The sequence below is a fragment of the Musca domestica genome, unplaced genomic scaffold (assembly GCF_030504385.1).
Source record: "Musca domestica strain aabys unplaced genomic scaffold, Musca_domestica.polishedcontigs.V.1.1 12, whole genome shotgun sequence".
Taxonomy (NCBI): Eukaryota; Metazoa; Arthropoda; class Insecta; order Diptera; family Muscidae; genus Musca; species Musca domestica.
In genome coordinates, this window is record NW_026712155.1 from 7,228,368 (window position 1) to 7,241,775 (window position 13,408).

Here is a 13,408-nt window from a genome sequence, read left to right on the forward strand (position 1 = left end):
TTCGGTTGACCACCAGAACTCAAGCGCCAGCCATGGTGATGGTGTGGGCCGACATAACAGCCGATGGTCGCTCTCCGCTCGTTTTAATCGACCGTGGCATCAGAATACATGCCGAATATATTGAAGCCTTGGGCACGCAAACATTTGGCCGCAGACGTTGGACATTCCAATAGGACTCGGCACCAAGGTTGGCACTGAAAAATACCAAAGTGTCGATCACCTCAAGCAGGCTCTTCGCCGGGAGTGGGCCAAAATACCGCAGAGCAACATTCGGGCAATGTGTGACGGTTTCATACGCCATTTGGAGATCATAATTCGTGCCAAAGGTGACCAATTCAAACAAATCTAAGCTTATTCTAAAATCCGATGTTATTTCCGACATGTTTTACTTTCATTCAATAAAATTAAAAAAAAATTGTAAAAATTATGGCGTTTAACTTTGTTGCAGTTTTTTCAGCACACCCTGTATGGGAGCTATAGTTACATATATCTGAACCGAGCTATATCTGAATGGACCGAATTTGAAGCACTATAGGATGAATTCATATGACAGAGATATTTTCGAGCAGGATCTGATGTCTTGTACCAAATTCATTCATTCTTCTGGAGTGCATATTTCGCATGTGACTCAAAACCTCAAATCGGATGAAACATATATATATGGGAGCTACAGCTATATCTGAAACGATTTTCTCCAAATTTTTATTATCTTGATTCTAGACTGAATTCGGTGAGATGTACCAAAATACAGGTCATTTGGACGAATATTTGCCATTTGTGCACAATTAACTCGAAATCGGTTGAAGATATATATGGGAGGTATATATAAATTTGAACCGATTCTCACCAATTTCAATATGATTCGTAATTGGGCCAAACAAATCTTGTTTGCAAAGTTTCATCTCAATCGCATAATAAATGTGACCTGCATTTTGTTCACAAGAACACATGAACGGACGGACTGACTGACGTGCATAAATCGGCTCAGAAAGTGATTCTGTGAAGATTCTGAAAAGTAACTGTGGGTATAACTCGCTTCGATAGAAAGTGTCAAACGAAGTAATATTCTACACCAAATTTCACCATGAGAATACCCATATTTTCTAAGATTATTTTTTCGTGGTCTTTAATTTGTTTCATATCGTACTAATGAGATTTCTTCCTCCTTTTTTTTCTTTGTAGCACCAGTATTAAAAAACATCATTCGCAAAGCAACCCCAAAAAAAGGAACACTTTCCTGCTTAAAGCACAATCACACATATCCTGCAAACAACCTTAAAAATACCACTCTAAATAAATTTAAAATCGCCCGCACCTTCTCCTAGACCAAAAACAGCAACAAAAATGCGCATATTAATGTTGCGAAAATTTTCAGAATTTACACACAAATACAAGATATTGCGTGGCATGCTAGCCTATGGCCTGCTGTGGCCTTGTGGTTCATTGGCTGAGCAAACACTGATCGAGAAACGGACATTCCGCACATATGACTGGAAGAAATGTCTTAAGTAAGTTTGGGGTTTGTTGATTCTGGATTCATTCGTTAAAATTGAAAATATAAACAACAGTCATTCATGACAAGCATCTCACTCCCACTCACCCTCCGAACATTGATCAACAATAATTAACACCTTAATTAACCAAAGACCCATAAATGACTGCAAGTGTCTGTGTGGGGCTCAAGACTCCATTGCATTACACCGGAAACAGACAGTAAACGTGTAGTGTGTGCATGCTGGGACCAATTGAGCGACCGCCAGGCAGACAGACACAGAGACAAACAAGCCGACTGCCAACAACGATGGCCATCAACCAATCCACACCCAACATCAAGTTGAACAAACAGTCATTAATTGCACTGACACCCCTGTGTAAACAGTCAACAACAAAAACATCAGCAGTATTGATAGTGGGTGGGTAGGAGTATCCAACCATGCATCCGCACATCCATCCATCCCTGCCTCCCACTCTTATTGTATTTAATGGACTTGGACTTCAATAACTTGAGTGTGTTTTCTCTTCTCTCCCCCTCTCTTTCTCTCGCTCTGTATTTCTTCTCTTATTGACAGATTCAGTTTATTCGGTTGCTTCTTTATGGGTCCCACAGTCTATGCATGGATGCGTCTGGCCTCTATCATGTGGCCACGCACTGACATCAAATCGTCTTTTTGCAAAGCGATTACAGAGCAAGCCGGCTACGATCCAATGGCCATTAGTACATTTCTCTTCACCATGAGTCTGATGGAGGGCAAAACGTATGAGGAAGCCAAGCATGAGGTAAGTGTTGCGCTAATTATTTTATATTGGAACACTTTATTGATAGGAAAGCAACGCCACTTTGCAGATGGTGGCAATAAGACAAAAATATCTCCTGAGTTAATGACTTTATTGATTTGAGCAATTTAAGATCTAACGGTATTGAAAATATACGCAGAACATTTTTGAAAATATTCTCAAACTATACAAAAGAACTATATATTTCATATCTAAAGGATAAGGAACAGAAGATCTATGGATCTGCCATTCTCTTCCCTGGATTTTCTCCAAAAAAAATCGGTGACTCTTTTATAAAAAATCAACAAAGAAAATCACAATTTTCTACGACAGAGTTCTTAGATAGCAGAGCTTACTCTCTACTCGACTTCGAGCGGATGTACTCCTGCGAGTAAAACAATTGAGTATGCTCCCTCTATTTCCAGACCGCTCTAATAAAAGTGAGTGTGTTTTGATCGTTTTCTGCTATTTGCAGCAAAAAAAAAATGTTTTCCCTTCGATTTCACTCAGAGTACTCTACTCTTTTTCAAGAATTTCTACTCTCACTCTTATTTTTCAAGCAGGTATAAGTCGCGAGCGCTCTCATATAAAACAAAAAAGTGGAGAGTAAACTTCGTGTAGAACACCTGCTCTTCAAGCACTTGCTCCCACTAGTATTTTTCACTCTCGAGTAAAATCGAGCAAATTTAAGCAAAGATTAGAAGGTCATCTCATAGAAGATGATCTTCAGATCTTCTCCGATAAGTTTTACATATCCTCTGTAAGTAAATCTTCGGTATGAAACCCAAAGATCTTCTTTGAGAAGATTGAGAGATCATGTATTAGATAATCTATAAATCATTTAGAGGAACACCTGTAGGTTTTATATTACTTCTACACGGAGAAAATCGTCAGATTTTTTAAGAGGAGGCCTACAGATCATCTATGAGAAGATCAACAGTTTACTTATAATATGTTCTTCACATCTTCTACAGATTTTCTGAAAGAAGATCTACATATCAGAGAATATATGAAAATCGTGTTAGAGAAGACCTTCTGAAATTTTCTGAAATAAGATCTTAAGATCCTCAGAGAGAAAAACTACAATTTTTTAAAAGAACTTCTACAGATTTTTCGGGATAAGATCTACAGATCTTCCTAGAAACGATCTATAGATTTTTTTTGAAAAAATATTTACAGGTTTTCTGAAAAAAAATATTCTGAGGAAATATCTGCAGATTTTCTGAGAAAAAATCTACAGTTCGAGGGGAATTTTGGAGAAGAGATATTCTGAGAAGATATTTAAAGCTTTTCTGTGACAAAACCTACTCCTATTTTATTGAAAGATCCACAAACCTTCTTTGACAAAATCTGGAGATCGTCTGTGCGATCATCCAATAAAACAATCTACATAACTTCCATGAGAGGAGCTGACAATCATCTGTGCGAATGCCTTCTCTGAAAAGATCTTCTGTCAGTAGATTCACATTTCCTCTTTCAGAAATCTTCTGACATTCTGAATAACAAGGTCCTCTAAGAGAAGGACCACGGAGAACGAACTTCTACAGGTCTTGCGGGATAAGATCTGCAGATCTTCCTAGAGGCGATCCACGGATTTTTTGAGAAAATGCCTGCAGGTCTTCTGAGAGAAGATAATCTGAGAAAATTTCTGCAGATCATCTCAGATAACATCCACCGATCTATGTGGAGAATTTTCAGGAGAACTTTGACAGGTCTTCTAGAAAAAGATCTACAGATCTTCTGAGAACAGATCAACTGAACTTTTGAGAGGAGTTCTTCTGAGAGAATATTTAAAGATCATCTTTGAGAAAACCTATTCATCTTTTATGGAAAGATCCACAAAACGTCTTTGACAAAATCTGGAGATCGTTTGTGAGATCTAGAGATTATCCAAAAAAAAAATAAAATCTAGAGATCTTCTGCGGAAGGAGCTAAAAATCTAATCTAATCGAATGTATTCTAAGAAAATATCTATGAAAAGATCCATATATCCTCTTTAAGATCCACATATCTCTTTCGAGACATCTTCTGTGAAAAGATACCTATATCTTCAAAGACAAGGTCCTCTATGAGAAGGCCGCCATATCCCCTAGGAGAATATCCACTTTTTTTTCTACAGAAAGACCTAAAGATGTTCTTTTGGAAGATCCGCTGATTTTTTATGAGATGAAAATAAAATCAAATTCTATGGCGAGAAAAAATTTTGAAAATCTACACATCTTTTGTGAGAAAATTAACAGATCAGACAGATTTTGAAGCAACCATTTGAAATTCTTTTTTGAAAAAATCGACAGATCTTAGGATGACCTAATGGATCTTCTACAAGAAAATCAACAGATCTATAACGAAAAGCCAAACATTTCTCATGCGAAACAGTCTCTCCAAGAAGATTTGGAATAGTGATTTAGAGATACTCCAAGGGACTTTACTTCAGAGGGCATAATTTGGAAGATCTAGGGCTGTTTGAAGAAGATCAACAGATCAGGTCTTTGGAGGTGGTCTATGAAAAAAATCTTGTCTACAGAATTACTAGCCTCTGCTTAGCTCTGAGCTTCTATGATGGATTCTCCAGAATCTAATATTTTTGTCCTCCGACCCAAACTATTGTAGTACTAAATTTCGTTACCAAAAAAAAGGTTCCTAATAGTTTGGTTTAGATTTGTTTAATATTCACAATGAAATTATGTATGCAATTCCCCCGGAGAAACTCTCACTTCGTTTCAAGCTTCATTTCCGATGAAAACTCCACTCCACTTTGTTTAAAATTCCTTGAAACCCCACAACGAATATTTTAAAAAAAAACCCTCAAAAAATTTAATTTACATTTGTCTCGTTAAAAAGGCTCTGCAGAAACAATGATTTCATCTATGTCATGCATGCATGGTCGTCATACATTCATTTAGGAGATGTCTGTCAGTCACTTAAGCATTTCGTTTTGTTTGTTTGGTTGTTGGTTGGATGGATGGTTCTGTTCGGTTCGGTTCGGTTGTATTCAAAACTGTGTGGGCATAAATAAATTTAAATGAACTTGTCGTTGTCATATTCCTTAAGTGATTCTCAATCCGTAGTAGTACTTTTGTCAGACATCAACGAACAAACATTGTCTCTATGGCTGTTTGTCTGTCGTGCCGTCAGACGACTCCTCTGATAATTAAGCACAGCCATAAAAATTGATGTACAACATCGATGCGGACGAATGCTTTAAAAGGCTTACTACACACACACACATACACACACCTTGATATCGAACAGCAAACATTTTTATGGCATGTTCTCATTCCGCATGAATATGTCTGGCTGTGCGTTATTGTTGTTGTAGTTGTTGTCTGTTTTATTGTTTTTTCCATCGTTCGGCTTCAAGTATGTAATAACATTTTGAACAATTCCATTGAACATTTTGAACACATTTTTAAACGTTCAACATTCATGTATCCTACATGGAAATGAAACAAAGAAGTTGAAGGAGGAGGAGGACGACGAGCAGAAGAAGAAGCTGGAAAAAAACACCATCACGAACGTTAAAAACATTGCAAATAACAACAATTGACGCAGCCAAGCAGCATCCAAAAACAAACAGCATTTTTTTCGATTGTTCGTTGCACGTCCGCCCGTCCGTCTGTCTGTCCGTCCGTCCATAAGAATGAGCACTACTCAAGCAACATGCATTTTTCATTACATTTCACATCATCATTGTAACATGCGATGCACGCACTGCCTCACATGGCTCATTAGGTATGGGAGGATCCACGGCTAAGATTTTTGCCAAAATTAAAAAAAATCGACAGCAAATGCATGTCAAAGTCTTGGGCTTTATAAGCATGGCATGGTTCAAAATGTTGAGAAGAATGTGTGAGATCGATCTCTATTTATCCGAATTTCAACATATTCCCCTTCTGACTACCTTCCCAGTTCTATATGGAAACACACATATCACTTGGCCACCGTTTTGTTTGGAAGTATTCCCCAAAGTCATTGTTATTGCGGGCATCAACATCATTACGGCCAACGTAAATGGCCAGGGTGAATAGGGGCCAACATGAGCAGCCATAGCAGGCAGCGTTGTGACAACAATATTATCATTGTGAACATCATCAGCGGAGGCAGTGGCAACAACAACAGCAAAGGAAAATTTAACCATTACCTCACCACGAAAAGCCCATGTGACTATGACTATCACGGCGGCCCAGAATGCAATTGAATGAATGAATATGCAGCAATGCAATTGTGGTCAAATGAAAAGGGGGATTCACAGGGAATGATCTCTGAGGACTTTAAAAATACAAATTTCAAAAAATTAATGTCTATTCTGGGATGAATTCGTTATCTATTGACAATAGATTTATAATCGAATATAAATTCAAGGCATTCACCCCAACGGGGTCCACCCTTTTTGTGACCATGCATCTCGTGGTCAAATTTGTGTTAACTACCGATATACACATCGGTTGGCCTATACACACTAACCAATTTAACAAAACCAAGCACACTCATTCATAGCCCCAGTCAATCCGCCGCTGAGTCCGTCATTAACCAAACAATCAACAATTGGAACCTGCTTTAGAGGCATCCACTTAAGCACACTTTGGCACGATGCTGACGAGTAGGGAGGGAGTGTGAAAAGTTTGGGAAAATTTAAAAAAAAAATTAACCCAAGAAGATGGTTTTCTCTGAGAATAAGGTTATTCCTGAGAAAAATGTCCGATCTGCAAAGAAGGTCTTCTCAAATAAAGATTTTCCCAACAGTAAGTCCTTTCTAAGAACAGGGTCTGCCTCGGGAAGAAGGTCTTCTCTGAGAAGAAGATCTTTTCTGGGAAGAAGGTCTTCTCTGAGAAGAAGATTTTCTTTAAAAAGAAGGTCTTCCCAGAGAAAAAAATCTTCTCTGAGATGAAGGTCTTCTCTGAGAAGATCTTCTCTGAGAAGGAGGTCTTCTCTGAAAAGAGCATCTTCTCTTCTTCTGCTCTTCGATAAGAGACTTTCTGCTCTCCGATGGGGAGACCTCCTACTCTTCGATTAGAAGACCTACTACGACAGAACCTTCTGGCCTTCTACTAGAGAATCTTCTGCTCTTCTGTGAAAAGAACTTCCTGCTTTTCTGTGAGAAGACCTTCTGCTTCTTTGTGGGAACACCTTCGGCTCTTCTGAGAGAAGACCATATTCTGGTATTCTATGAGAAGACCTTCATCTGGTCTTCCAAGAGTAGAATCTTTTAAGGTTTTCTAAAAGAAAACCTTCAAGTGGTCTTTTATGAAAATACCTTCATCTTGCCGTCTTATAGAAGACTTTCTTCCGGTCTCGTAAAAAGACCTTCTGGTCTGCTTAGAAAAGGCCTTCCGCTCTTTTCTGAAAAGTCCTTTGCTCTATTCTGAGAAATCCTTCTGCTCTTTTCTGTGAAGACTTTCTACTCTTCTCTGAGAAGACCTTCTGCTCTTCTCGAAGAAGATTTTCTGCTCCTCCTTAAGAAGATTGTCTTTTTTATGGGAAGACTTCGAGATGACTTCGTTCCACAAGAGCATTTTTGGGAGTTTTTCTGTCAGATTAAAGAACAACGTCTCATCTTCTCAAGGAATAACTTCTTGTCTTCTAATGGAAGAGCCTCATGTCTTCTAATGTAAGAATTATGCTCTTCTCATGGAATATCTCTGATCTTCTAAGGTATATGTTCTGTTCTTGAAGGCACGTGGTCATCTCAAAGAAGATTGTCTGGTTGAAGGAGCTACTGGAAAACCTTCTGTTCTTTCGATGAAGGATCAGGCCAGATTCTCATGAAAGACCTCCTGGTCTTTCTACAAGACTTTTAAAGGAAGATCTCCTTGTTTTCTAATGGAAGTTCGTTTGGTTTACTTCTGGAAGTCATTTTGGCTTTCTAATTTAAGACTTTTTGGTCTTCTCGTGGAGCTTTATCTTCTGAAGGTTTAAATCAAGACTTTCTGCTCTTCTGAGGAAAGAACTTTTGGTCCTCCATAGACTTTAAAAAAGGAAAACCTTCTCGTCTTCGAAAGGATGACCTTCAGGTCTTTGAAAGGAAGGCTTTCTAAAAGAGGAATGTTTTATCGTCTCATAGAAATCCTTCTTGCCTTTTTACGGAAGACCTATTTCTAAAGAGTAACTTTTCGGAATTCTGCCAGCTATCTGGTCTTCTACGAAAGGACTTTCTGTTCTCTCAAAGAGAGACTTTCTTGTTCTCTATACGAAGATTATGTGGTTTTCTGTACAAAGAACTTCTAGTCTTCTTGAGGAAGACTTTTTCGTATTCTTATGGAGCACCACCTGGTTTCTTAAGCAAGAACTTGTAGTCATCACAAGTAGACCTTCTAGACTTCTAAAAGAAAACCTTTTAGACCTTTAAGAAGAGCTCTTAACTTCAATACGAAGATCTTTAGTTCTTCTATAAGAAAATCCTCTGACGTTCAATACGAAGACTTTCCGGTCTAAACGATCTTCTAATTTTCTATAAGACATTTTGGTTATCTCTATGTAGGCCTTGTTATTGCAGAACAAGACTATGTGGTCTCTATACGACCAAGCAGACATATTCATCTTCTTGATTCGGAACGCCACCTGATAATCTTTAGAACCATCCTTTAAACTTCAAAATTTGTATAACCATCCCTCGTTAATAATTCAATCCACTCCGCAAATCGTCTCTCCATGTCTGCCGTGTAACTGACAAAGTACATTTCAATGACGGTATATCCCCACACTTGACACGTCAATTGTGTCTTTGTCGTCATCATCTTGAACGTTATAGGCCGTCGTGTATTGTGTCTGTCCGTCTGTCTGTCTGTTTTACTGGCAAAGCAAGCCAGCAAACAAACACACACTCACCGACCATACCTTGATGGCGGTATTACCATTGGCAGCAGTGGGGATGTCGATGGCGGTGATGATGATGATGTCGTTGAAGTAGGTAAGTGGAGAATATACGAATGTGAATGTCGATGATGAAGACCGTTTTCGTTTTTTGTTGTTATATTTATTTCTCCCCGTTTGTTTGCCCCATTCATTCGACGGCAGATAACAACATTTCAACGTTGTTAAGTAGCATTTTGCTGAGTGAGACGAGAAGAAAAAAAAAATAACCCGTGATGGGTGCTTGGTGATGCTTGTTGACGCCGTTTGCAATTTAAATTGGAGCATCTTAATGTCGTTGAAAAATTCACAGGCTTTGGTAGGGGTATGTACAGGAGCGTAGATGTTTGGTAGGAGAAGGTGAAAGACTATAAATTTCAATTTCGGAAAAATTCTAAAGATACTGGTATAATTTTCATAAATTACAATACCGTTCCTTAAACTGTTTTCAAATTTTATCGCAAGAGCCAATCGTGTATTTTACCTCCTCCTTAATTTTTGGTTGTTTTAAATTTTCCAACAGACCATCAATTTACCGAACTTGGCTCATTGAAGAATTATTTCTCCCCCCGGTGTAGTTTGTAACTTTAAACATTTTTTAAACATTAATTAATGATAATGCAAAACAATTAATTAGTCCCCACCCCACCTCTGTCGGGTTCGACTACATCCTTGCGATAAACAAAAACAGATTGGAAAGGAAAACATAAAATATGTATGAAGTTTAAAACTTGAACACTCGAATACTGTTAAATCAGCCAATATGACAAAATTGATTAAGTATTTCGCTTAAATAAGTAATTACGAGAAAAGGTTACTTAATTTATGGAAAGATAGTAAAACATTTAAAATTTCTTCAAATGGAATGTTTTATATCAATAAAACTAGTTTTAGAGGTTTTATCTATAGAGTACCTTTGGAATGTGGAATTATGGTACAACGCCTTTATATAGTCTATAGGATGCAGGGTACTTGAAAAAAATTTTTTTTTTTGAAAAAATCCACTTTTAATGGATAGATGGTCCTTGAAAAAGAAAATTTTTGAAAAAATCCACGTCTAATGGATAGATGGTCCTTGAAAAAATTCTTTTAAAACTCCACGTCTATTGGGTCGATGGCTTTTGAAAAAAATCTTTATAAAATCCTCGTCTATTGGGTTGATGATCCTTGAAAAAGTTCTGCAAAAAATCCAAGTCTATTTGATAGAGGGTCCTTGACAAAATTCTATAAAAAAAATGGTCAATGGTCCTTGAAAAATTCTTTAAAAAATCCAAATTTATTGGGTCTATGGTCCTTGAAAAAATTCTATAAAAAAAAACAAATTGCGTTGGGTCAATGGTCCTTGAAAAATTCTTTAAAAAATCCACGTCTATTGGATGGAGGGACCTTGAAACAAATTCTTTAAAAATTCCACGTCTATTGGATGGAGGGTCCTTGAAAAAATTCTTTAAAAAATCCACGTCTATTGGATGGTGGGTCCTTGAAAAAAATTCTTTAAAAAATCCAGGTCTATTGGATGGAGGGTCCTTGAAAAAATTCTTTAAAAAATCCAACTCTATTGAATGGAGGGTCTTTGGAAAAATTCTTTAAAAAATCCAATTTTTTGAGTTGAGAGTCCTTGCAAAAATTCTTTAAAAAATCAATGTCTATTGGATCGATGATTCCTGAAAATATTCTTTAAAAAATCGAAGTCTATTGGGTCGACGGTCCTTACAAAAATTATTTAAAAATTCTAGGTCTATTGGATCGATGATTCCTGAAAATATTCTTTAAAAAATCGAAGTCTATTTTGTCGACGGTCCTTACAAAAATTATTTGAAAATTCTAGGTCTATTGGATTGATAGTCCTTGAAAAAAATCTTTAAAAAATCCACTTCTATTGGGTGTAGGGTCCTTGAAAAAATTCTTTAAAAAATCCACGTCTATTGGGTGTAGGGTCCTTGAAGAAAATCTTTAAAAAATCCATGTCTATTGGGTGTATAGTCCTTGAAAAAATTCTTTAAAAATCCATGTCTATTGGGTGTAGGGACCTTAAAGAAAATCTTTAAAAAATCCACGTCTATTGGGTGTAGGGTCCTTGAAAAAACTCTTTAAAAAAAAAACGTCTGTTAGGTGTAGGGTCCTTGAATTCTTTAAGAAATCCACGTCTATTGGGTGTAGGGTCCTTGAAGAAAATCTTTAAACAATCCACGTCTATTGGATGTAGGGTCCCTGAGAAAATTCTTTAAAAAATCCACGTCTATTGGATGGAGGGTCCTTGAAAAATTTTTTAAAAAATCCACGTCTATTGGATGGAGGGTCCATGAAAACATTTTTGAAAAATGCACGTCTATTGGATGGAGGGTCCTTGAAAAAATTCTTTAAAAAATCCAAGTCTATTGGATGGAGGGTCCATGAAAAAAAATCTTTAAAAAATCCACGTCCATTGGATGGAGGGTCCTTGAAAAAAATCTTTAAAAATTCAAGTCTATTGAGTGGAGGGTCCTTGAAAAAATCTAAAAAAAATCCGCGCCTATTTGGTCGATTGTCCTCGCGAAAATTCTTAAAAAAATCCAAGTCTATTGGATGGAGGGTCCTTGAAAAATATTCTTTAAAAAAATCCACGTCTTTTGGATGGAGGGTCCTTGAAAAAATACTTTAAAAACTCAACGTCCTTATTTTTTTATTTTTTTTATAGTCGGTCCCGCCCGACTTTTGACCTTTCCTTACTGGTTAGATTTATATCTTTCATATTCCCATTTCCCTCCTCTTTTTGTCTCTCCCCTAGGTCGCCACAAAATTCCTAGATGCCTATCGCATTGGTGTCATCTATTGGCCCTGTGTGCAGACGGTGAACTTTGCCCTGGTGCCAGTTCAAAATCAGGTGGTATTTACTTCGTTCTTCAGCATGTGCTGGACAACATTTTTGGCCTATGTCAAATACATGGAATTGCCCAATGTCGATGTGGATCATCACATGGAGTTTCATCTGGATTTTCATATTTTGGATTTCCATGTACATTTCTAAGGATGAAAGAGTCATGCATATCTATAAACATACAGGGACAACAGCAGCAGAGGCATACAAACTAGCTTAAACTAAAATGCGTTTTATTAAAATGTGTATTTTCAACTAATAATTTTAATAATAAATAAAGAAATAAAATTTATTCTAAATGACTGGAGAAATAAAGCAAGGACATTTGATGAGTTTTTCTTAATTATTCCAGGCAAAGGTAAGAATACTCAAATCCCTTTCCTTAACAGCAAACGAATTAAAGGGTTTCATCTTTTCATATCGTTTAACCAACTTGTTATATTTTCCCTATTCCCCTTCTGCAATTAATTTCCTTCCTCTCCATCTTCTCCTTTTTCTTGTCCAAATTGACCTCAATTACATTTAAAGTAAACATCCCAACGATATGGTACAACAACAACAAGTAACTATCACCACCAACCAGCTAGCCAGTCAGTCCGCCTGCCAGCCAACCAGCCAGCACGAAAGCAAATTAAATTCGAATAATTGAAAAAAAGTGGATTTCATTAAAATTCTTTAATTACTTCCGGTTAAACGATTAGAGCACATTTCCTTTCCCCCCAACCTGGCAAGCAAACACTCAAACACACATATACACTCCTAAACACACACACCACCATACACAAGTGTAATCATGGATTTGCGTGCGTTTAAATGTGTAAATAAAATGAAATGAAACTTTTACTCCGCTGCTAAATGTAATATAATTTTCTTGTCAAATTACCCGGTTAAATTGCTTCGGATGATCACAGCTGTTTTGAATATGGAAACAAAATTGACAACAGTTGAAGGAGGGGATTCTAAAGACCTCTGTCTTTCCATTCCCGTATTTTCTGTTATTTAAGTAGTAAAATGTTACTAGGAGAGACTAGAAGGGAAGGGTAAAGTCTTTATTAGCTCTAATTTAAATGTGAGATTAAAATAAATGGGATAGGGAGGGGACAGAAAGTACCACTCAGTTTGCCGTTAGATATATATGCTCAGAATTTGGTAGATTATGTAAGTATATATGTATATATACAAGGCATATAACAAAGTCAGCATCTTCTTAAAAAAAAAACTTTTATTAAAACAAGCCATAGCCTGTAAAAATTTGTAACTTCGAATTCCACAACTCAGTGCTAAAAACATGAATACTTCCAAACTTTTTACCCTCATTTAATTTTATACCCTCAGCCATTAGGTTAGGGAGGGTATATATCATTTGATAAGGCCAAAAGGTGTCTCATAGAAATAATGGTTTTAGACCCTAGGTCTCTTTGGACTCAA

The 13,408-nt window shown here is 37.0% G+C and overlaps 1 protein-coding gene across 1 annotated transcript in view; it reads left to right on the forward strand.

The window, feature by feature from the left end:
* Positions 1-12,302, forward strand: part of LOC101893224 (uncharacterized) — a 58,051-nt gene extending 45,749 nt beyond the window's left edge. Inside the window, exons 2-4 of the mRNA XM_005190645.4 lie at positions 1,183-1,508; positions 2,070-2,277; positions 11,891-12,302. Coding sequence (XP_005190702.1) covers positions 1,345-1,508; positions 2,070-2,277; positions 11,891-12,130 — 612 coding nt within the window. The 5' untranslated portion in view covers positions 1,183-1,344 and the 3' untranslated portion in view covers positions 12,131-12,302. The remainder of the gene's footprint in view (positions 1-1,182; positions 1,509-2,069; positions 2,278-11,890) is intronic.
* Positions 12,303-13,408: the final 1,106 nt, after the last annotated feature.